A 24243-nucleotide genomic window follows, 5' to 3' on the forward strand; every position below is an offset into this window, starting at 1 on the left:
ACGTTTTTGGCAGAGGTTTGCCTGCCATGAGTCCATTCTCGCGAGAAACAGTAGTTGCTAGGTTACCGCACACTAGTATCCTCCAAAAATTGTGAAGGGCCCCGAATGACCAATGAAGGAAAGGCGGACCGTACCAAAGCTGAAACGCGTTAGAGAAGGGGTGCTCTACGCAGACACCCCTTTAATTTTACTTCATAATTCTTTATAAACTTGTAATTTCCTTAGAGTAGCATATTAATTTAATATCATGTTGGATACGTATGAGACACTATATGCTCGTATTTTATAGGCTGGAAGTAATTGTTGCAGTCCTATTTGGGCTAGCGCATGGAATCAACCGCGCTAGCATTGAAAGTTTCAATGAAAGTTTTCCCAGCTTGTTTTTATATCGTTGGTGAACTTTTATTAAAACACCCTACCAGCTTCGTTTGACTCAGAAAAGCTGCAGTAACGAAAGGTACGTGTTTTCCCACGACTATACATTTTAGTTATGAACACAACAAATATTGCACATGTGTGAAGAAAATAATGTACGATGTTTACGTTAGCATCCCATTTGTAGCTTTCGTGTTGATGCTTTTAATGGGCTACCTAACAGTTTTTAACGAATTTGGGCAAGCTACAGGTCACCATCTGCATTACTCTGAGTGTTCATACCTGGACTGATTATACTGATATGATAGAAGATTTTTTTAAACACCACAATATGTGAAATATTTGCTCTACTTGTGGAACCACACACAAAAAAGAATTATGTCGTTTTATTGGCGTTGACAACAACCCTACTTTGGATCAACCAGATGCAATTAATTTGCCGTAATTAAAAGAGTCGTAGATGATGATGACTGTGGGCAGGAAGAATTTCCTGTAGCAGTCTGTGTTGCAGCAGACCTTTGAAAAGCTCTGACTGAAGACTGTTGCATAGCGCTCTCATGAAGAAGAGGCTTAGGGTTCTCTGTATTTTTCTTGATTTTATGACGAATCCTTTTTTTCCACGATAAGCTCTAGTATGGGGCCTAAGATACAGTATTTGAATTGTTTAAACATTTTTACAACATGAAGAGTAGTGTGAACTTAATCTGCATTATTTTCAGGTTACACTCAAAATATTTTCTCTTTTAGACACTTATTTCACATCAATATATTGCCGGCTGAGAAAATGTAATTCTTAAGGGAGTTCAGTGTTTAGTTTTTGACCATTTTTGAAAAGAAATATCATTAGTTAATATTTTATTAGTTTTTTTTTTATCAGTTTATGTTAAGTAAAATACAACCTCTACAATCCCTTCCTGTAGCAGATCTAGAGTTAAAGAAAACTTTTAGTTTTTTCATCTTTTTGTTTCTTCTGACTGAAAGACAGAGCGGAATAGTCAGAGTTCTGAATTGAATCTGTGGAGGTGGCTAAAGATGAGGGTGATGGTAAGGAGGCCTTCCAATCTCAACGACACAAAACTCTTAAGATAAATCGTTTAAATACCAGTGGATACATGCAAAGAGCTGATCAGCAATTATTGATAGCAATAGACATTACTTTCACTATCCCAGACAACAGACAATTAAAAAAAAAAATTATACACCTTTTGCATTTTTTTATTATCATTTGGGATTACTCTGTCTCATTTGCTTTCAATTTTTGTTAAATACAATTATTTTCAATCTGAATTTACCAGGAGAAGAATAACCAGGGATCTGACTGTACATTTACAGGGAAGCCAGTGATGCTTCCTGAAGGTGATTCCTATTTCTCAGTGGAATATTTTGTCCACTGCCTGAAGTGACTGTACAGTGATAAGAGCTGAGAGGAATGTTTGAGGTAGTGTTAACTGTGGGAAATTGGATTAAGTTGAACTTTACTCTTGAATCTGCTGAAAGTTGATTCACAAGCCCGAAGTTTTGAAATTGCAACACATTATCTTCATGCAATCTTTAGTGCAGTGTAGATTTTATCCATATTTTAGGTCATGAACTGGAGCTTTAAGGTAGATTAAACATTCCCTCTAGATTTTTGTGACTGTGCGGCAGTGGTGTTCCAAAAGTGGGGTTTGGGGAGTCATGGCCCCCTCTTAAAAAATTCTGGATGTCCCACGTAAATGTAAAAATCTATAAGCAAATGAATACAAAATAAATAAATAAAATGATACTATTTTTTTTATTTTTTTTTTAAGCTGTGCCCACCTGAAATTCTTACTGGGGTGGTCTGACCACCCCTATGAAAATATTTTGGGGGCACCACTTCTATGCGATTGTGGAAATTCACACAAAATCAGCAGATCCACGCATTTATTGGCGCTAAAGCATAATTGTGAGCAAAAAAGATCAAAAACATTGGTTTTAAGTGATTATGTTTTTCTTACTTCTCTTACAATGCTGCCTCAGCTTTACCTGCTGTCAAATCATAGACTGCGATCCATATAGTGAGTAACAAAACGTCACAGTTCCTGTCATACGTAAGCCCAAAAATTGCAAATACTTCTGAGGTAGTACCAAAATATCGGTGTTTTGATTATATGAAACCATAAAAACAATCACAAAATCCTGTGGGCATTTTAGCCCTTTACTAAAATACTGAATCTTTCAAATTGGATGCTAACATCACCTTCAAATTAGCCGTTTGATGAAAAAATTTCCCAATGTCAAAAGTGGAATTTAATCGGATTTGTATTTGCATGGTGATGCGTTAGGAGAGGAAGTCCACCTGTGCATTGGAGGATATGAATGTGGTGTAAAGGTCACTATGGGCTTCCCTCTGTAAAGCTGTTGATGTATTTCCACCAGGGGGAGGGAAATGGTTCCCTTTTCTCAGTCATAGGAGGAAGTTTGAACCTGAAATGTGCTTCTATTACTCAGATGACCCTTCCTGTATTGGCTCAAGCTGTCCTTCCTCAGTAGACTGAGAGTCAGCTGAAAACTGATGACTATCTGAAAGATTTCCACACAGCGGGAGTGACGAAGCTGGGCAAATCCCTCTGGAACTGCTCCGTCTCTGCCTTACGCTGTCAGAAAGTCTGGTGTAGCTGTCACCTTGTTCAGCTCTTATTAACCAGAGGGTGTGAATGACTCTCAGACATTATCTTCCCTGGGGCCACAGCAACACAAACACACACACACCACCTTGTAATTTCCATTCTTAATCATTCCCAGGCCGGGAATGCGCATCCTGCAGCCTAGAAAAGTCCGTCTACGTGTCAGCGTGGAGCGTGTTTTACGAGCTTTCAGTGTTGGGAGCATTCTTCACGGTGGGTTTGCTGATGCTGCTGGAATTCTGGAACATCCTGGCTTCTCTTTCACTCCTCAGTCAGTATTAGCTTATGACAGAGTTCATGCACTGCTGGTAGAAACCAACAGATTCTTATACAATTTTGTCTTCAGAGAAATGCAAACAGATTTTGTTTTCTCTTCCCATTTATGCAGGGATAGAAATGAAAAGCTCTAAGGAATCAGGGTTGGTGGTGTCTGGAAAGAAGCTTATGAGGTTTTCAGCTCAAGGCAGAGGCCCACCACAACCCACTGGCGTCCCGTTCTGGGACCGCTCGTTCGCTGGGATTGAAGCAGGAAATGGGAACTTGCTCCCAGCGTGCTTTTGGAACATCTTGTCATGTTGAAGGATTATAGTTTACCGGCAGTGTAGCTGTTTTTCTAACTACTACCCATGTTGGAAATAGACATGTTTCTTTATTTTTAGACAAGTAAATATTCCCTCTCAGCATGGCACTTTGGGAAATTGTGTCTGCACAGATTTCTTCTTGGAATTAACACTTGACTTCTTTCCTGTTGCTTTCCAGCTACTCCCACCCCTTCAGAAAGGTTTACTATGTTGACAGCTACCTCTTAGTGCTTCACTCAGAGAGTCGTGGATCTCACTAATATATTCATACGGCTTTAATGCATGGTTCTCAAAACTTTGTTCAAATAGAAAAAACTCAAATGTATGGTTATATTTAGCCTCTCTTAATGTTGAAAAATTAGTTGGGATTCATTTCCTTGTTAATAATCTCAGTATAAATCCAGCAACTCGAGGTTGTTGAATTTCATTGTTTCTTTTTTGCTTTTTGTTTTTTTTTCCCCCCAAAAAACTGAAAAAATATTTCTGTTTTTTTTAGGGGGGTTGATGTTTTTTTTTTTTTAGGTAGGTACAGGTAGTTTTCTTTTTTAGCATATGGATATTTTCTGTGAGTAAAATCCTTTGAGAATGGAGGGAGAAATGAGTTTAAAGTAATAAAAATAAGACATCCATGAAATGGTTTTTATTAGAGATCTACCGATTCAATGTTAATATCTGTATTGATCCCAAGGTAGTCAACCTATTTTTGTCAGCTTCAGTTTATTTATAATTAAACAAATAAAAACATTGGTTATTGCACTCCTAACTAGACAAATTAAAGTTGTTTTTACATGTTGATATATGTGTATGTAAGTGTGCTGTACTGGTTATTAAATAGGTTTGTAATTCAGTACATTTATTTAGAGATACAAATGTTTTCAATCAGTTCAGCTCTGGTTTTGTGTAACAGATCAGTAATGGCTGATACTAAACCTCAGATATCGGTATTAGATAGAAGTAAAAAAGTGGATTGGTGCATACCTAGTTTTTATTCTGTTTTGAGCTTCATTAAGTTGTTTGTATTTAGTTTTTCTTTGGCTGCTTCAATTCTTAATCTTCACAGCTAAGAAAGAATTTAAGATTTACATCTTTTTCACAGCGTTTTATCCGCCACCATGTCTGAGGTTTGGGAAGTGAGGTTTTCTGTCTGTCTTTTTTTTGTTTCCCTATTGCTGTTCATGTTTACCCTGCAGTATTTTGGTCCTCCCTTGTGGTGATGCCCTGTTTTTGAATTTAGCTCATCTGGAAAAAAAGAAGAGGGAATCCTTTCTAATTTAGGTTTATGGGAGATGTCCTCTGGCATAGTAGAGTTACTGCACAGACAGAAAAGCTACAACATATAATCTCAGCTATATTATCACCCCACCTAGATTCATGTTATAGAGTTAGAATATAATGTGACTGCATGAGCCTGTAACCTCTGTCTGCTCATTTAGTCAGTTGTGTAACAGAAAATGTGTGATTAATTGGAAAACACCACAGACTAATTTTTCACATCTTTTATGACACATTTGGATTAGTGATGCGTTTTTAAAAATGCAGCACAAGGCAGCATGGCGTCATTGTGTTTGTATGTGGTTAACTGCACCTCTGCCTGTAGTGCAGAAATCCAGCGGATTGCAAAAGTATTTATGACTCCTGGAACTTTATACACATTTTGTCAACTCAGTCTCCCTCCACATGGAGACAGACATGCCAATTTTTATGTAAACAATCAAGAAGAAAATTAAGAAAAATCAATGAAGACTGTCATGTGGACAGGATGCTGCTTCCCGTCCACATGACAGGATGCAGCTTCACAGAAAAAACTGTACTAAGCATGCCGGGCCTATCTGTGGAGCTTTAACACTGCCACAGAATGACGCTAAAAACACAGAACATCAGCGTACTGTGTCATGTTTGTTGTTTGTTGTTTGTGAGAACAATATGCACATGGGTTGCAAGGAGAGAGGGAAATGCAAAGTCATTGTTTCAAAAAAGACGTGGCTCACATGTACATTTTGGAACATACATCCGATAAATTTAACACAAAAATTATTGTTTCTGGTTGCCCTAAAACGGCAGACAGTGGGTGCACAGCCTAAACGACAAAATAGCTTGTGAATGTGGTAGTAGAGGAGCAAAGTTTTCATTTGGTACTTTTGCTAACTGAAAGCATTCATCATCACCTAAATACATTTTTCTGGATAAATTCTAATGTGCTAATTTACTTGGTGGTTTTGTAAACTTTCAGTTAAGCAAAGTTAAACATCTGTGTTGAAGGTTTAGATGTTAAAGAGTTCTTCAAGTAGTCGTTTAGATTCATGCTCTTATTTTGAAGTGGGTGAAGTTCTGCTGTAGTTCCATTTCCTGCCCTCATGTTCTCTTGCTTTTATTTCCAAATACCTTTTTTTCAAACAAGAAACATGGAAGAACAGAGTAAAACACAAATAGAGAACAAGATATAAACATAAATGCACACAATATGTCTGTACATGTAATTTATAAAGTCAAAGTTAAATTGCTGCTTGAGGGTGGTAGTTTCTCAAGACCTGATATTATTTAAATTGAAATTAGCATTTTATCTTCCACTTTTGCTGATTTATTGCTTGAGTGTGAGTGCAAATAAGGAATGATTAGCACTTTAGGATTAAGGCAACTAACATTTTAGTTAGTTTAGTTAGTTTTAGTTTAGCGTTGTTTTCTTGGTATTTTATGTGACAGACCAATACAAAGAAGAACATTAGTGTAAAGTGAATTGAAAATAATTTGAGGTTTTTCAATAAAATTCTCTGTGTTGATGTATCTACTATTCATCCTGATTTGATGTTTTGTAGAAGTATATTTTCCTAACTGCTGTTTTTTATATTTTTAGGGAATGTCTCAACTAGCTTTGCACATCCGACATTTCATTTCCTATTCTTTGCAAAATAGTTCTTAGTCAGAGAGATTGGATGGAGAATACTCATCAGCTTTAAATCTATAAGCTATATTTGTCCTGAATTCCCCAGTCTCCTGACTGCAGGAGTTCCCTCCAGCCTTTCAGGCCTCTGGACGCTTGCAGCCTGGGCGAGCCTCCTGCTGAGGAATGAGGTCAGCATGACTTGTCCTGGCAGGTTTTAGTCTCTGGTTCTACAGTGGCTCAGGCCTCGCATGCCGACTCTTCACGTATGGATGGCCAGTCTTGTTGCCGACGATCCTTAGATGAACTCAATACTGACTCAGACAGGTGGCCCTCACTTTTGTCCTTCCAAAACACTATGATTCTTCAGGTTTTGGTCTACTTGAATAAAAGTTTTTAATGTGTTATGTAATACAGTTTTATACGTCTGAACAGATCTCCCTTAATGCTTCCTCTTTGTCCACCTAGTGTGGGAGTGGATTTGGATCTACTGGCATTTGTGTTGCAGGCAGCCCAAATTGAGTCATTATTTCAAATTGGGTCATAGGCTGGTTAACCAGACATTTAGGACCTAAATATAGATTACTGCTCAGGTTAAGTGAGCAACTTTTGGTACTTATGTACTAATTGGTTTCAAATTCTCTGCAGCAGTTGTCTGTAGGCATGCTTGCCCATTTATTTTCACTTGCTGCACCCTTCTTAGGCAGATGACAGTTTGAATCCCAGCCTTCCCTTCCTCATTCCTTCCTTTTTTTATTCCCATAAGGCCATGTGCCAGCTCTGCACGTGAGATAGACTCTGCCTGTTGTCATCAGAGCGTCCGGCTGTTTAGAGGTTATCTAGAGACATACTTTGGGTTAACCATTATCTACCCTGCCCCCTACTCACTGGACCCACTGACCTACTAACCAGACGGTTCGAACAAGTAGGATGTAGCATGTCTATGTTATAGATCCATGTTGCTCTATTGTGTTGAACTGTTTTTACTGGATATAGGTGCACAGTGCCTGGAAACTTTCTTTTAAGCCCAGAAAACCCTTGAACTTGTGGTATGATGTAGCCTGGTCATTGCCTTCCTACGCAATTCTGCTCTTATAATTTCCCTTGAACTTAAATTCAGTCAGGGAGAATTTCTACCAGGCCAATCAGCAAACAGAAGGAAAAGTAGTGAATAATGACGTTAATTTTTTGCGCTGTTTTACAGTCTGCTTTAGCAATGGGATTTATTCTGTATTTTTATAGATTTGCCAAAAACTGAAAACCCTGATCAATCTTTTTCTGATTTCTTTTGATCTTTTCATAGCACCATGCTACAAATATGGTCTGCAGTACAACAGGTACAACATTTCCCAATGGCTATTGACGGTGTGTTGTGATTGCTAAGTAGCTTGTCATACCCTTAGAAATCCATGCATTGGTTGTTATAGCGATGCAGTGTGTACACATTATTTATGCCTTGATTGTCACTCTTTTGCCATTCGTAGTTCCTACTGGAAACCTAAAATGTAACCAAACTAATGATTTAAGTGTAGTTTATCTTTTATTACAACTTAACAAGGCAAAGTGCTCATGACATAACAATCAACTGAGTGAGAAATATTGTGATTTCTTTTTCTTATTCTTTTAATATCGCGAGATCTTGTCCGACAATATCTTACTCCGCCCCTACCATGATGATGCAATCGTTTCTCAATAGCCGAGGGTCCAGGCCCTCTGTGTGAAATGAAGTGAGGAACCAGGAGCTGTTTTTTTTTTTACAAGGGTAGGGATGATCATGTTTTGGAATATGGCTTTAACTATATATCTATGTGACAATGTGCATGTAAGTAAAGTTTATTTATAAAGTGCTTCTCACAGACATGACATCACAAAGCGCTGTAGAAAAAAAAAAAAATCTATGTTTGTCAGTCAGAGTTTTGGCAAGCTAAAATATCCAAAAAAGTAGTTTTCTTGTACTTCAATTTCATTGAATTGAAGAGTTTGTTGAAACAAACTCTTCAGTTCAATGAAGACTTCTAGCAGCCGTCTCCTTGGCTACATTACCTGTTTATATAAATTTATGGCCTGTGAAACATTTTTTCGTAAAGAACATTTCTGCTAGAACCAGCCCATAATATTTGTTTTGACTGTGAAATTCAGCACACACTGCATATCATTGTTAACCGAGTCTTTCTTGAAATCTGAATCCAGCTCCCATCTATTATCATTCCTGAAATAATTCCAGGTTTATGGCCAAATACGTAGCATAATTTCAGAGTTAGTCTTCAAACCACATGCTCCTAAACTACTCTTGCTCATTTTGCGTGTCCTCGCGCAAGTTATTTTTCCACTGACGTTAATATTGGAAGAGATATTGACGTTGTCTCTCCTTTTAACAATTATTTCCCAGGACATTTCCTCCAGTGTGATGTGGGTTGATTTCTCAACCCAACACAGATGTGGGGTGTCACAGACAGGGCCTGTGGAGGCATGCTGTAATGTGAGTGGCAATGTTGGCGCGCCTTGCATTTCTGGAGTGTGTGTGTGCACAATGTGACAGAGATTATGATTTGGGTATGAGAGAAAGGAGCCAGAGGAACCTAATACCCATCGCTCTCTTATGGTGGTCTCTATAAAAAGACCAAGTGACGGATCAAGGAAATAAGAAAGGAGCACTAATGTGTGTGTGTGCGTGTTTTGTAAACTTCCATCGCGGTGTCAATATTGACTCATCACTTTACGGGTAGGCAGGCACGTGAGTGTGCTAAATGTTGGGAATCACAAAGTGTTTGGCCAAATGAGAAGGCACTGCACACTCACACTAATACTTTTAATCCACCTGCCTCCGCTGCGTCTCCGCCAGAAGGTTCACGTTCCCATGGAGTTACGTTACTGCTGCTAGGAGACTTACAAAAGTATTGTGACTTAAAAAAATATATAGCCACCAGCTTAGAAGTATTGTAGCGTTCATAAGAGATGAGGAAGAAAGCCAATAGGACGCTGGAATTTTGAAGGAGTGAAGCGATGCAATGTTGTTCTTTCAATATTTGTAGGGAAGGGAGGGGAGGAAGGAAGGGACAGGGGTCTGATTGGCACCATAGGTGGTGTGTCGGAATTTGTTGACCCAGCTGAAATGTTTATTATACCAACTATCTACTCCCGCTGTGTTTTTTGGACTCTACCGCTACTTTTATTTTCATGCTTAGCAAAGAGTCCAGGGGAAATCCGCCCGCTGTTTCTGTCTCTGTAGAGGGACTGACCACTGCAGTCATGTGGGTTTGACCTAAGACTGTTGGGGTGAGATGGGGGGTGCAGTGCCTGAATCTGTGTGTTAGAATGTACAGTGAACATGTGTGCTTACCACAGGGAGGTGAGTGTGGCGCACCCCTCCCTGCTGACTCCTTTAAACAAGCAGTACTGAATGCTTGGACTGTAAGGAGGGAGGGATGCTCGGCAACTGTGTGCAGGAAAAAAATCTGCTGAAGCTATTATATTGTGTTGGGATTTTTTTATGTGACGGGTTACAAACACAAAGTAGTGCATAAATTTTAAAGCCAAGTATATGACGCGCATTTGTTTCTGGCCTTTCTGAGTTCTAGGATCTCATTTTGTTGAAGTTGCAGCTTCGTTGACGTGTCTGCTGGTCTTTGCTAAATAATCAATACTCCAGAGCCTGTTTAGAAACTCAATTTTCAACTCTTGCCACAGAATGTCAAGCCAAGCAAACATGTAGCCGGACATCTGGGAAAATGCATATTTTCATCCACATGAAAAAACTGTTATACATCACCTAGTGCTGCACCAAGAACCACTGTAAGAAATAACACAAAAACCTCTGAAGAAGACGGTCAGCGTCATGAAATGTAAACAAAAATGGAGTAGCATGAGATTTTATTGGTTGTAGGATTTCTCTTGTTTTTGGCAAAAAACAAGCTTCTCTTGCTAGTGCTAGACTCGACCGTTTGTTTTCGTTGTATTTCTCCAGAATGCCCTGCGCTACAGGGTTTTAAACAAACATTTTAATAAAAGTAATTTTTATAACAGTATATACCAGCCTTATAAGCCAGCAGAAAAAATGTGTTTAAGATATGACCAATACAAAAATTTTCCTTGCCTTACCTCTTTCTCAGGTTTCAATAAGGATCCAGAAACATCCACTTTACAATTAAGTATCAATTATTGTTGGTGTGTCACATGTCATCTCAGTAAAACATGCTGAAGTTTGTATATCTGAACAAGGCACCATATAAGGAATTGGTTACTTGCTTTTAAATGTGTTGCATTAGTAAAGCTCTTCCTGGATCTCTGCTTCCAGGTTTTAAAAGCAGGATACAGACCACACCTTGCTTACAGGATTACCCCTTCCTTCATCAGCTGCCTCACAGTGCATTTCTTTTCCTAGAATTTCTTTCCGACTCAAAGAAATTTGTTGGAAAGGGAAATGGCAAAATGTTTACTGGTATTATAAACATGCCACCAAACTGAACTCATTGCTTCCCTTGTTTATATTTAGTTGGACTCCACTCCAACTTTTTACCCTGAGTTCATTATATAATCATGCCAATATGGAAGTGCTTGTTTTCTGACGTCTGACATTCAGTGAGCTACTCTGACTGTTGGGTTATTGAACAACTAATTGTGTTGACATTTACTAGCAGCTTAGTCATTTTGATCAGATAAACTTACAGCCCTCAGTGCTAGAGGTGAGTTAGTTGGATTCCTTCCAGGCAAATGTTTGGGAGACGATCAGCTGACAAAATACAGCCTTGGAGAATGAATTCTACTAACACAAAGGTTATCTTCAAACACTGATATTTTTATCTACTAAGTGAGATCAAAAGCAGAAGTGAAGTAATTGGGTCACAAATGATCCGCCATAAATGTCCATTTCAAGACATTAGGTGACAAAATCAAATTTCTTCTAAGTCATATTTGATTATGTAAACCTTTTTTGTACCAAATGAAGTTAACATAATTACTTGATTGTGCTGCAAAATGGCACTAATTGCTAGACCCTGAAAGATTCATATCTCTAGTGTCAGTTGTGCAGATGAAAATAAAACATTTTTACAACTTTTAATAAAAATAAATAAGTCTTTTGTTGCCTTCAATATACTTTTCAACTCAACAGTGTTGCCCCAGGAGATAAAATGAGGTAAACCATATAAGGAAGGTAAAATAATTTCTATATAAAAAAACAACAACAAAGGGCCGGATCATAATAAAGTGCTGGAAGGACCATGTGGTTTCTTGTTAAAGCTCTCACTTCCTGCTTCCCTACCTCCCTTCCTGCTTCTAGGCAGAGCAGGGTGGAGTCTTCATCAGCCAGCAGAGGAAGAGGAGGAGTGGATTGGAGTCTGTTGAGCTGGGAGACTTTTCAGGTTGCTCCCCATTTGGCCTGAACACTTCCTCACAGGAAGGCACGACGCTACTTATAAAGCTGCACTGTTACCTGCTTCCCTCAGTGAAGCCCGGGACTCCTCAGAGCTGCCTTCACGGCTTGTTTAGTTAGAGTAAGTACACTTTCTATATCCTGCATGTTTGAGTAGATAGCTGTACATCCGTTGTGTAGATATGAGTTTAGATACTTAAAAGAAGGGGCTGTCTTGTTGCTATTTTCTCCACTTTAGTTTAATTTGTCATCTATTGATTTTTTTTGCGTTATACTTCTGTCCGCCAAGAAAAAAATATGCATTTAAATTTATTGTAAAGCGTCCCAAGAAGCACCTGAAAATGTCTACGATAGTATGAGTAGCTGTAGAGCTTCTCAGCGCGCTGACTGGACTTCTTTGTCCTTCTCTGCGAATACCAGATCTAAAAATACCGATGTGAATTATAAACTCAGGCAGGTTTTCATTCTCCCAGCTGTAATGGGTTGAAGCGCGGTGCAGCATGCCAACGGGACGAACACACGGCACTGAGAAGATGTTTTAGAAAGGAAAAATTTTCTCTCATACTGCATAATGTGATTGTTTTAGATTGAAGAGGAAGAGTTAATCAGACTGTTGGCTAAAACAAATATAAACTGTTTCTGCTGCCAACACCTGTCTGTGATAACAGAACCAGGGTTTACAAAGGGTTAACTATAGGAGAATGAGACCTCTGTGTGAGTGTGCGCGCGTTTGTGAGTAACACACTTTAATCATAAATCCAACACTGACATCCTGGTGACCACTCTCTTCCTGTGTGTGTGATTGTGTGTATGGTTGTTCTGGATCTGAGTCAGGGCAGCAGTATGTGATTACTCGTTTCTGGAACGTTTCTCACCATGTTAAGAGAAAAGTCTTTGTTTTTCTCCTTTTATTTTTTTTGTTTGCCTTCGGGTGCTGTAGCTGCTGCATAAAACTGAGCGTTTAATGTGTGCTTTATGCCCCCAGGTGTGTGACAGTCAAAGTCTGTGTGTGTGTGTGTGTGTGTATGTGTTCTGCTTATCTTTGCGGATCAGCTCCAGCCGAGTGAGGTGAAAGTAGTTGCCTTCATCCACTCATTCCCTCTCTAATGTATGGCTAACTCTGTTCTCGGATCAGTTGGGGATTTATCATCTCTGTTTTGAGAATCATTCCTGGGAAAATGTAAAAAGAGAATTCTATGCAAAACTGTATCTGCTTTCATCTAAAATCGTTAACATTGATGCTAGCAGTGATTTGAATAAACTGCATGCTTCAGCTGTTTGGTCAAACACAAAACAGCTGTGAAACGGCATCATTTGATTTGGAGCCAATTTCTTTTAATCTGATTTTGCAAAGCTTTGATACTGATTTTAGCCGACTATGATCATTTTCTAGCCTTCCTGCAGCAGAGGTGTGTAATTATTTGGAGGAGAGGTAAAGTGACACTGTTTAGATGAGAGAGAGAAAAGTTGGTGTAAACCAGGATTTTGTTGCTATGTTCTAAATAAAAGGGAAAAAAAATGGCAGGAATCGGATATTAAACTTTCCAACTTTCCTTCACGTCTAATGTGAACGATCCTCTTGAAATTGATGTCTGTAACATTTCTAAAGCCAGCATGTTCCATGACAGAGTAGAAACTCAAAAGATTAAAACACAGTAGGCTTCATATTCATCATTATTGCAATGTTAATGTATGCAATATGTTTTGCCTAAAACTACTTGCGTTGCAATAAGTTTTAGCCTATTATCTGTGCCATGCATCCAGGTTCTGTATCTCATCAAAGTTATTTAATGCAGCATAAAAAGTTTAAGAAGGTAAAGAGATGGTAAGTTATTAAAATAGAAAGTTGCCTGTAACAACTGTTACACTGAAGAGTGTTGTTGTTGCAGAGGCCTCTCCATGCTCTGCATGCATTGGTCAGAAAAAAATCTGATTTTTGAGTTTCTACCAGCTGTTCATAGATGATCAAGCTTTTTTTCTGGCCTTACAGCAGGGCAGTATTGTGAAATAACCTAACACAATTATCGTGTTGGCTTCTTCTTTCTCCAAGTTCCACTTCTTCTGCAAAATCTTGCTGAATATCAGGCTGCAATGAACATTTTGTCACGAGAAGTAAGTAAGAAAGATTTCCCAATAATTTGTCTTTGAATTTGCTTTGAAAGACACAATCATTTCAAATTCCTTCTCTGTCTTCATTAATATTTTTTTAAGCTAAAATTGTCCTCATTCCTTTCGCTTCTAACCAACTCAGTAAAATATTTATAAATAGGTGCATGCATCAAACGCTGTACAACACGAAAAGTTTTTGTTTGCATCCTTTCCCACCTTTTGGGGGGTGGAGGCGCTGATGGACAGAGTGGGGGAGTCGGGATGCTGCCAAAGAGAGATTTAAGTGCTAAAACAACTGACTCATGGTTCAGTGGTTGTTTTTGCAGTTAATATAGTTGCATAACTCTGAAGTCCGGTCATGTTAGTTATGCATGTTGGTCATTTCTGATTCCAGGAAATGAGTTCACAGCTCAGTGTGTCCAGGCCAAGACAATGAGACGTGTTGCTGGGCTGTCTGTCTTCATTAGACATCTCAGGACCCCATGACATGCCCCTCCCCCACACCCACCTAAATTAGCCTTTAAAGGGATGGGCAGATAGCCTTTTGAACTCTTTGTTTCAGTTTGTCATTGGTTGAAGTCAGGATGTCCCTGTGGGATTATGAGTGGCAAGATAAAATGGAGCCTGGTTTGAAAAATTCAAATTGGGAATAGTTAGAGCTTTGAATATGGCAGGCATGATAAGAATTAGAAAGGTGATGTCAGCACCACCTGTCTAAGTGATTCTATTCTGTTAATTCTTAAGTTTCCAATAACTTGATGTTTGGTGCGCTGTTATGTCTGTTTTATGTCTGTTTCCATTCCAAAACCAATCGACAGTGCTCCTTTACTGCTAGTTCTAAGTCCGCATCAGTGTTTGTTATATTGCATGTGTCAGGTGAAGATAAATTCTTCTGCAATCTTTAAGACAACATTTCCAGTGTATTGTTTGAAATCTTCCCTGGAAAATGGTAAGCAGCCAAAAATAGACGACCCGTAAAAACAGGACCGTCCTGCAAGACGCAAACACACCTAGATAGCTGAGCACCTTTAGTTGTTTTTTTTCCTCTTTCTTATTGTCATGCTGTTGTAAAATGTTTCCTGCTTGCCTCGTCCATCGGGGGAAAACCCTCACGTCACTGCTAACAAACTTACCAGGTCACTTAGTTTTAGAAACTCGAGAGCAAATTGTCTCTCACTATTTCTTTTCTTTTTTCTTCTTTTTTATTGTAATCAAACTTGACCAGACTTCCTCCAGTCAAATCCACGTGTGATTAGAGGACATTTCTGACAACTCTTTGGGGCGGAGCTTTTCTTGTTTTCAGTGCTGACTGGGGGTGGGGAGTCAGTGTCTGCAGGGACCAAGGCCGCTGTGATATGACCGACAATCTGGCGTCACAGAATACACACATATGAACTCATCTTGGCCAAGGCCTTCACTGTTTGGACCTTCAGAAGGCTACATCCTCTTTTTCTGTTTTTTTTTTCCAAGTAAACTGTTCCCAGAAATATTCAACCCCGCTGAACTTTTTAAGTTTTTGTTATGTTGAAACCTCAAACTTCAATGTATTTTGTTGGGAAGGTAGTATATAATTACGTGGATGAGAAATAATTTAAGCTTTTCAAAGTTTGCTTTTTTTCCCTTAACAGCCTTTTAGGGTCTGCATCAATTGCAATTTTCTGGCCAATCACTCTGATATTAGTGGAAGAAATTACATCAATATGATCCAATAAACTGTTTTGGACAATATTTACACATTTAATCTTAATTAAATATAATGTTATTTAATTGTGACATGTGATGAAGAAAAGGTCCAGAAATGTTGAGGTACCCAAGAAACCAATTTTCTTTGTACCATTTTCTGTTTGAACAGCTGAGATTTGGAAAACAGTTCTCTAGGCGTTCCCCAATCTTTAAAGAGCCTGACTTTCTGACTTTGGCTTATACCGTTTCTTATACCATTTCTTGCAAAATATAATGCTAAAGTTGGCAAAAAGTAGGTTGACTATTGTTAATGGCAGACATGAAAATGTGATCTGGTGGGTGGGTCCATCAGTCCTCTCACAGCAGAGCAAACCGGGACAACATCTATTTTAGAACTTTGCAGAGGTAGATAAGATCGATTTCACATGCAAGTATTGGCCGATCAGCTAGCCGATCAGTTGGTGCAACCTTACCATGATATTTCTCCTGCAAGGCCTTTACCTCTACTAACTTTGCACATGTAGAGAAAAATCTGCTTTGCCCAGCTGTCCTCCACCTCCTGACAAAGAGCTTGACGCTGCCACCACCATTTGTCACCATGGTGATGGTGTGTTCAGGGTCTCCACCACACATGGAGTTGAGTAGAGCTCCTTCTGCATGTTTTCACTGTCCTTAAATGGGTGTGAACACTTTTTGTGCAGGATTACATGATTTTTGTCGAGGAACCTGTTTCCCTCACGTTTCTACTTTCTTTTTATTCTCTCGTTAACTTTGACCTTAAAACCAGCTGGTATGTCATCTTATTATTGCTCCATTTAATCTCTTTTGCAACATTCCCACTCACTTTCTGACACATCGTCTGCCCTCCACATTGTTACATCCACTGTGAGACACAAACCATAAGCCACCATCCACCAACCACAGTTAGTGGTTGGAAATACTAAATGTAAAAAGCAGTCTTATTCATACCACTGTGGATCACACTTTTTTTATAATAAGGAAACCAATCGAAGTTTCCACTGTGGAAAAGAGATGTCATTTCTTGGACTGGGACTGCGGTCTGATGCTTTTGGAGACATCAGCCGTTTTTTTTTTGTGTGTGTGTGTGTGTGTGTGTGTGTGTGTGTGTGTGTGTGTGTGTGTGTGTGTGTGTGGCTGCAAAAAATGCTTCTACACTTTGTTTTCTTTGTGCTTCACGCTGATTGGTGCTAATGTGGTCTATTGATCAGTGGGGTAGCGGTGTTGTTTGCACACACATTAGTGGAGATGACCGTTTAGCCGTCTGACCCTTTTTCATGAGAAAACGAATGACAATAGCTACAGTATTCAGCTGGAACGACTTTCCAGCCTGGAGATATTTTGCATACTCATAGCTCTACAGCTTTCACATTTAAATACTTAGACCAAACCTGATCTCCACATGGGGTGAATTTATTTAGCAGCTTAATGAGAATTGGTGCTCTGTCTCTCTATTCATGACTACCTTGTAAGTAAACAGTTTCTGAATAATGCATGAGTCATTGGGTCAGTTATCTGCAGATGGGTTTAAGCTAATGTGGCATCTAGTCCTTCATTTGTTTAAATGATTTGACAACATCAGGGAGTCTGATTGCTGATTTTGTCAAAAGAAAGCAACAATGGAGAATAGCAGTTTGTAGTTGATCACATTTTATTAAAAACTACGCTGACAAAATAAGCAACATTTTAAATTCAAAACCCCTTTTTGCTGATAAATTAGCGATTAAATAGACTTATGAGCTCAATAACAAATATATTGTTTTTAGCCTGTTATTGAGGTTATTCAACCATCAGATTCAAGCAAAGTTCTGTTTTACTCATTCAGCTTTCAAGTGTCTCAGGAACTGAGATGTTTTCCAAACGTCTACCAATAGTGTGTCAAGTAGAATTGCACGTCGGTATTTCAGCTTCATTAGCTGCATTTTCACAGATATGCTTGATGAAGAAATCCATGAATAATTTTCCTTCACTAGCAGGATTCTCGTACCATCTATGAAAAGTATAAATAAATTGTAGAGTTTTGATGGTTGCTGCATTCAGCTCACTGAATTCTGTGTTAAAGAGAAATTCCACTTATATTCAAATCTTAAGACAAGAGGAATTCAGAGATTGTTGTGTTAACAGAAACCAGTTTTTGACAAGGAAGTTTAGTCATCAGAAAAACTACATTCCTGATGAGCAGAATAATTTTCAGATAGTTGTTGTCCAAACAAATGGAAATAATGCCGTCAATTTTCCTCCTTCAGCTGAAAATTCCCAATAGCTAGAGTAAACTCTGAAACCTTTCCTTTCCTTCTAAGTTTCCTTAAATCTATTCCTGCTCATCAGGCTTATCCAAACCTACTTCAGTAATTGTCGTCATTACTGAAAGAGAAGTTCTCCTCTTGCTTCATCCAAACCACCAAGCACGCTAGAGGAAGAGATCTGTTGAGCATTAAGAAATTTCAAACCAGCTTTCTTCATAATCTAACTTATGAACTTAAGCAAGATTGGTATTTTGAAGGTCATGTTTGAGCTTTGCTTTGAATCACGTTCATCACTTTGGATCGATGAGGAATTTAGAGCCAACACTTGTGATGCTCATCGAAACTCTGTCAAATACAGACTTTTATTGTGTAGAATTTCTCTAAGACGTCAGACTTAATTTCTAACTGTGTAGATTGCCAGTTTCAGCCTATTAGATATTAAAGAAAGCTTAATCTACCATCTACACTACCTAGTTTCTGTGACAAAGTAACTTTTAAGTGTTGTGAAAGATCATTTTTGTTCATTTAGTGTTGCTAAATGTAGATACTTTACGGTGTAAAGTAAAATATTTAATCTCATGATGTTTTCATTTGTGTATTACAGCATAATGCAAATTTAGTCATGTTGCAGTAATTTGAAATTCACTTTGAATCAAAATGCGTTAATTAGATATCATTTATGTTTTAAAACAACTTTTTTGAGTTACAGAAAATATTAAATGATTAACTGTTTTGTATTATAGCAAAATAGATTGTTTTAATAAGCTGTATTTTATCGATCTTGCTAGCAAGAGAGAAATTTAGTAGTGGAGATGTTGTCAAATTAAAAACATAGGAACTAGGGATGCACCAATTTAAAAATTTGGGCTGATGCAGATGTCCGATATCAATAACAGCCAATAACAAATATTTACTGAATATTTAAAATTGGGTTATAAATGGTAATAAGTGGCATTTAAAGCCCTGATGGCTTATGGGTGTAAGCTGTTTTTCAGTCTGTCTTGATATTGCACACAGTGCAATGATAACTTCAACTGGACGTATTGCGTAGCTTCAGTAAACATGTTTTTCTGTCTCTTGAGGCTCAAATTAAAACAAACCAACTTCCTGTTTCTTAATGCCGTGGTGATGTGTTTTGCTTTCTGTCTTCTTTCTAATTTGCTGTTGTTCAGGGGAAAAAAACAATGAGTTCATATGCTGAGGAGGATGGCAGTAAAAAAGCCCCATTAAATTGTGTGGATAGATGGGTTGCAGGTGGAGGAGAGATGGGGGTAGGGAGGAGAAAGCCCTTTAACTGAGTGTGATGTAACTGTAGAGGTAATGTGGTAAAATGATAAGATGAACGGCTGTCCTGGGGGAGGGGAAGTTGTTTTTCTGTAGAAGTAGAGCCAAAAACACATAAGTGGAGTAAATAGATTGTTCATATCAGCAACACTTTGAAGTTTTGACATCTGAGGTAAATAATCCTAAATTAATCGCTGTTATTTCTAGAAATAAATTGATAGAAACTTTCTCTGTTTGCCTTTGTTGAACTTTAAACCATCATTTCATGACTTCAGTTGTGTTTTACCCAACATAAACTATTAAACTGTGTGGAAACCACTTTATATCTTTAAATAACACTATCCTTTGTTTAATTGTTTAAAGAATCAGTTGCTCACACACAGACTCTTCACTTTGTTTCCTCTCCTCCCGACACAGAGATGAACAAAGAAGTGCGATTGTGTGTTTTTTTTTCTGCACAGCGTCGTCATAGAACCCCACTGAGCTTGATGCAAGTCAATGTAAAAAATTGCATCTGTCTCGTCCGTTGCCACCCCCTCCCTCCCACCGCACCCGTCCACCCCTTTCTCCCTTTCAATGAATTTTCATTTGAATGAAAGCCTTGCCTCAGTGTTTTGTTGTGCTCCGAGGAGGAGGGGAGGTGGGGAGAGATCTGATTGGTTGGAGTGCCTTTCGAGCCGGGCCAATACAGGAGTGGCTCCCGCCTCCACGACTCCCGGCCTGCAGCGTGATTGGGCGCCTGGGAGGAGCCAGACGTAGTATTAAAGCCTCTCTGCCCCCCCCAGTCTGCTCCACTCCAGAGTTGAAGAGAGTCTCCGTCTGTCAGACAGAGAGCTGTGTGTGTCGGTGTGAGGAGAGAAAGAGAGAGAGTGTGTTTCTAAGTGTATGGATGTTTTTGTTATTTTTTTTTTCTTGTTGAGCAACAACCAGAAACTCCATCTGAGTCTGACCCGGACTACTCCTTGTTCTACCTTTCCAGGACTGAAGCGGCTCGGCTGAGTTGTTGCCTCTGATCACAGCTGGACGGATAAGCTGCAGCAGACGAGCAGGACGTCATAAAGAGGATCAGAGAAGGCTGCCGTGTTACTGCTATCACTACTGGCTCATCTGCGGACCTTTGAGTTCTTCATTAAGGCTTTGATCCTGATCTCCTACCTAACCCCCACCCAAGTGGGTCGCCACCGAGGTGCCAGAGGCAGTCTGGACGGTCCTGATGTGGAATTTGACCTCGGCTGACCCAGTCCCACAAGTAGTCTTTGACTGAGGAAAGAGAAGAAGAAAAGAAGGAGGAGAGGAGGGACAGAAGAAAAGCAAGGACCTCAGATCAGCAACTGGTAAGGAAGTTAATGTGGGCTGTGGGCACAAGAGAGGGGGGAGGTGGGATGTCTGACGTAAGAGTCATAAGAATTCTCCAATAACCTCCGTCTCTGCTTCAGGTCCTGCAGTGATGCCGGTGGAGACGCTGAGGCCCTCAGATGGCCGTCTGGCCGGCGTTGCCTTCACCTCAGGAAGACCCTTCAGAATACTCAACAAGGGTCCCAACTACTTCCGCCCCCCTGCTGAGCCAGGAACCCGCAAGCTGAGTGCCGTGGAGCGCCTGGAGGCCGACAAGGCCAAGTATGTGAAGAGCCAGCAGGTGGCCTTGACTCGGCAGGCGCCCATCCAGGCACCGCTCATCCGGAAGCCCCTTGTCCCCCCGGTGATGATGCCCCAGGGCAATGTGGGTGCCCCGACCACCCGGAAGGTTTCCCGCTGCCCAGCTGATGTGGAGAACCGGGGAGGCAGCGAGGTGCTGGGGGAAAGGAGACCCTTCAACCTGGATATCCTGAATAATCTAATCAATGATGTATGTGACGGAGCACAGTCGTCTTCCTCCACCTCCCCCTCCTCATCGTCTCCATCGTCAGGGGTAAAGAGTATCTGCAGCAGCCTGTCTGCAGAGCAGGACAAGAGCAACAGACTCATCAACAACCTCAAGCCCCTGAACCACAGTACCAACAACTCCTCATCCACCTCCTCCTGCACGTCTTCCCTGCTTAGCAATAACCGTTGCGCCCCTGCAGCAGAACTGTCCCGTCGTCCACCCCCCATCCCAGCACGGGTTGTACGCGGTGTTCAGGCCCCCTACAATGCCCCTAACTCAGTGACTGTCCGCAGAGTGGACGTTCGGCCTCATGCTGAGGTGAAGAAGCCTCCGAGAGTTGCACTGCATCCCCACCTGAGGCCCCGACAGATCCCCCAAGGTCAGGTTGCACACTCCCAGCTCCCCCCTCCGCCGCCGCCTCCTCAATCACAGAATCAGCTCCCAGCCAAGGTCAACTCCTCATCCCAAACCTTGCCATCGCCTCCGGCCTACCCACCCCCCAGCCCGATGCTGGTCCGAGCGGGCGTCATCCCACCGGCCTCCCCAGCCTTCACGCGCATCTCCAACGCCAGCTCCAAAGGCTCCTCCCGCAAGCACCCATCCCTGCACCGCTCCAAGTCGGACCTGAGCGACCGCTACTCACGCGCCACTGCTGACCTGGAACGCTTCTTCAACTACTGCGGGCTGGACCCGGAGGAGGTGGAGGGACTGGGCGGCGTGGAGCGCTTCACCCGGGCCAACTCAGACATCGTGTCCGTCTCCAAGCTCCGTAGCGTCAGCACGCCCAGCTCGGAGTGCGGGGACGATGCAGAGCGGATGAGGGGGTACGGAGGCGGTGACGAGGAGGAGGACGACGAGGATGGGCCCCTGAGGACGAACGACAGAGTCCCCTACGGGATCTCGGTCATCGAGAGGAACGCACGAGTGATCAAGTGGCTGTACGGCATCCGGCAGGCGAGAGAGGCGAACAGTGGCGTCTCGAACGTCTAGACTGATGATGGCGGCTTGTTCGTTCTTGTTTTGCTGCCTTACTTCCACGTTCGGGATCAATGTTCCAGGTCATCTGGTAGTTTATCTTCAGTTTCCTGTGAGGACTCACTTTTTCTGGACAAAAAGACAGAAATGACTCAGTTTATGTTGGAGGTGCATCGATTGCAAATTTCTGGTCGATTAGTTATCTTTCGGAATCTGACCTGCTGTTTCCGATTTTGGCAAAATACCAAATGTTTTCCTTGAAGAGTTGGTAAATTTAGTGTCTAAGTTGGGAATAGCAGGGTGACTATGGTTAACATGAAGACGTGACCTGGTCGGCGGGTCTGTTTGTTTACCGTCTCTCACGGTACACAAACAGAAAATCAGCAGCTGATTTCTAGATAAGATCAGTTTCACATGCAAGTATTGGCTGATTGGCCGGCTGATCAGTCGGTGCACCCCTTAGTTTCTGTTCTAAAGGCTGCAAGTCAGGACTGCAACTGGACAATGCATTGCTACATTCTTTTAGTTTATTTAATTGGTATTTGCAAGCAATAACAGATTATTGTCAATGCTGGTGAGAATGAAGGCAGAGGGTGCTAAAAGGTTCCTATAGGTACTGTAAGGGTGTGTGTACGTGTGTGTGTTTTATACCAGAGTTTGGCTACAGACTGCCAAAACGTTGCACAGCACAGAGACTATTGAAAGCAGAGGAGCAAGAGAAGCACGCTCATACTGTGAAACCTACAAATAAAGCTTCCACAAATATGTGCGTATTTTTAAAAAGTTACAGAGAAAATGGTCGGCTGTAAGACTGTTATAAATGTTTCTGTCAGCATGCAAGTAAACTGTTTGTATACACTATACCGTAGCACGTCATATCAAAAAGATAAAAAAAAAAAAAAAAAAAAAAAAAAAAAAAAAAAAAAAAAAAGCAGGAAGCGAGCCCCAGGTTTCCAGATTCACAGCACATCCAGTTCAGTCACAGGGGAGTTTTTATCTGATTTTTACTTGTTGCCTCTGATGCAGTCTTGGATTACTCTGCGTTGGTGCAGCCTGGGAAATCGGTTTACCACATGCGTCTTGGCACGGGGGGGAAGAGCGAGTCATATGATGAAGGATGATCTCACATCTTCCGTGACTCAGGAAGAGGGCATAGTAATAAATGGACCAATATTTATTTGGGAAAACATAACTTAATGTTTTTTTTTTGTTTTTTTTTAACTATAGGGGATTTTGTGTGCAGAGATCAGGCTGAGTCGCATTTAAATGCACATGCAGAGACACGTTCAGTGAGTAAACAGAAGGGATGCGATGTGTTGGCTGCTGCTCCGCACGCAGCGCGAGAGAATCGGTCTGTATTAAACTTCCTCTTTGTTGCTTCTACTTCTGTTGAACTGTTCTCAGTCTGGTCGGGTCTTCCTCTTCTTCACACCAGAATCAGCAGTAGCGTGCAGTGGCAATCAGTTCAGAGAGCGTCTGAAAACAAAATATGCTTTTTTTTTTTTTTTCAGGCACTGGATGCCCAAAGAGTCTTTGATAAAGAGGTCCAAAATGCTTTACAGTGGTGTATCCTGAATCCATTAATAAAATATGTTTGAATATTAACTTGTCGTCTTTATTTCTGTCTTTTGAGTTTTAAAGAAGCCTTTGTGTTACTTCCTCAGGTTATTATGCAAAATCTGTTCTGGGTTCAGCTAAAGTATCATGTCATGGTATAGTCAGACTTCTAACCCAAAGTTGGACTTGATATATTGGTGAAGTTCAATTAAAATTAGACATAGTTTTCCTTTTTTTTTTGCCTTCCACAGTCAGTCTTTTGGGGTTTGAGGCTTTGCACAACTAAACATTGAAATCTTGTAATTTTTCTGTGAACTCAAACAAAACAGCTTGATGACATATCAGATTTAAATAAGTATCCTTATCAATATTGGTATTGGTGATGCAGGTCCTATATTTACTTATCGGATCGATTCCAAAATATAAAGTATCGCACACCTCTGTTTCACAGAACTAGATTTCTATCAAGAAGAATTCACACATAATTTTGTGATTTCTGAAGGTAATTTGTTTAACTTAATTTTATGTAAGTGCATTGGAATGCAGGAGCTTGAGTAAAAATTCACCCTACTTTTTATTTGTAAAGAAAAAAGAAAATCCTGCATCCTTTTCCTTTTTTCCCTTCCAAATATGGACGACTTTGTTTCTTTATCA

At 40.4% G+C, this 24243-nt stretch overlaps 1 protein-coding gene across 3 annotated transcripts; it reads left to right on the plus strand.

Moving 5' to 3' along the window:
- Positions 1–159: 159 nt before the first annotated feature.
- On the plus strand, positions 160–23637 carry LOC103156116 (protein FAM110B). Of its 3 annotated transcripts, XM_007578047.2 has the most exons (4): positions 160–457; positions 11761–11974; positions 20173–20527; positions 20630–23637. In XM_007578047.2, exon 4 carries the CDS (start codon positions 20641–20643, stop codon positions 22045–22047), a length of 1407 nt encoding a protein of 468 aa, XP_007578109.1. In that variant the 5' UTR covers positions 160–457; positions 11761–11974; positions 20173–20527; positions 20630–20640; the 3' UTR covers positions 22048–23637. The 3 variants fall into 3 exon arrangements, with proteins under 3 accessions (XP_007578109.1, XP_007578108.1, XP_016519553.1); XM_007578046.2 differs by lacking the exon at positions 11761–11974; XM_016664067.1 differs by lacking the exons at positions 160–457; positions 11761–11974 and having other exon boundaries at positions 19975–20527.
- The last annotated feature ends 606 nt before the right edge of the window (positions 23638–24243 follow it).

Source organism: Poecilia formosa, unplaced genomic scaffold, assembly GCF_000485575.1.
Source record: "Poecilia formosa unplaced genomic scaffold, Poecilia_formosa-5.1.2 Scaffold465, whole genome shotgun sequence".
Classification (NCBI taxonomy): domain Eukaryota; kingdom Metazoa; phylum Chordata; class Actinopteri; order Cyprinodontiformes; family Poeciliidae; genus Poecilia; species Poecilia formosa.

Excerpts from the sequence above, each read along its gene's own strand:
- LOC103156116 (XM_007578047.2), top strand. The coding sequence starts at position 20,641 with ATGCCGGTGGAGACGCTGAGGCCCTCAGATGGCCGTCTGGCCGGCGTT.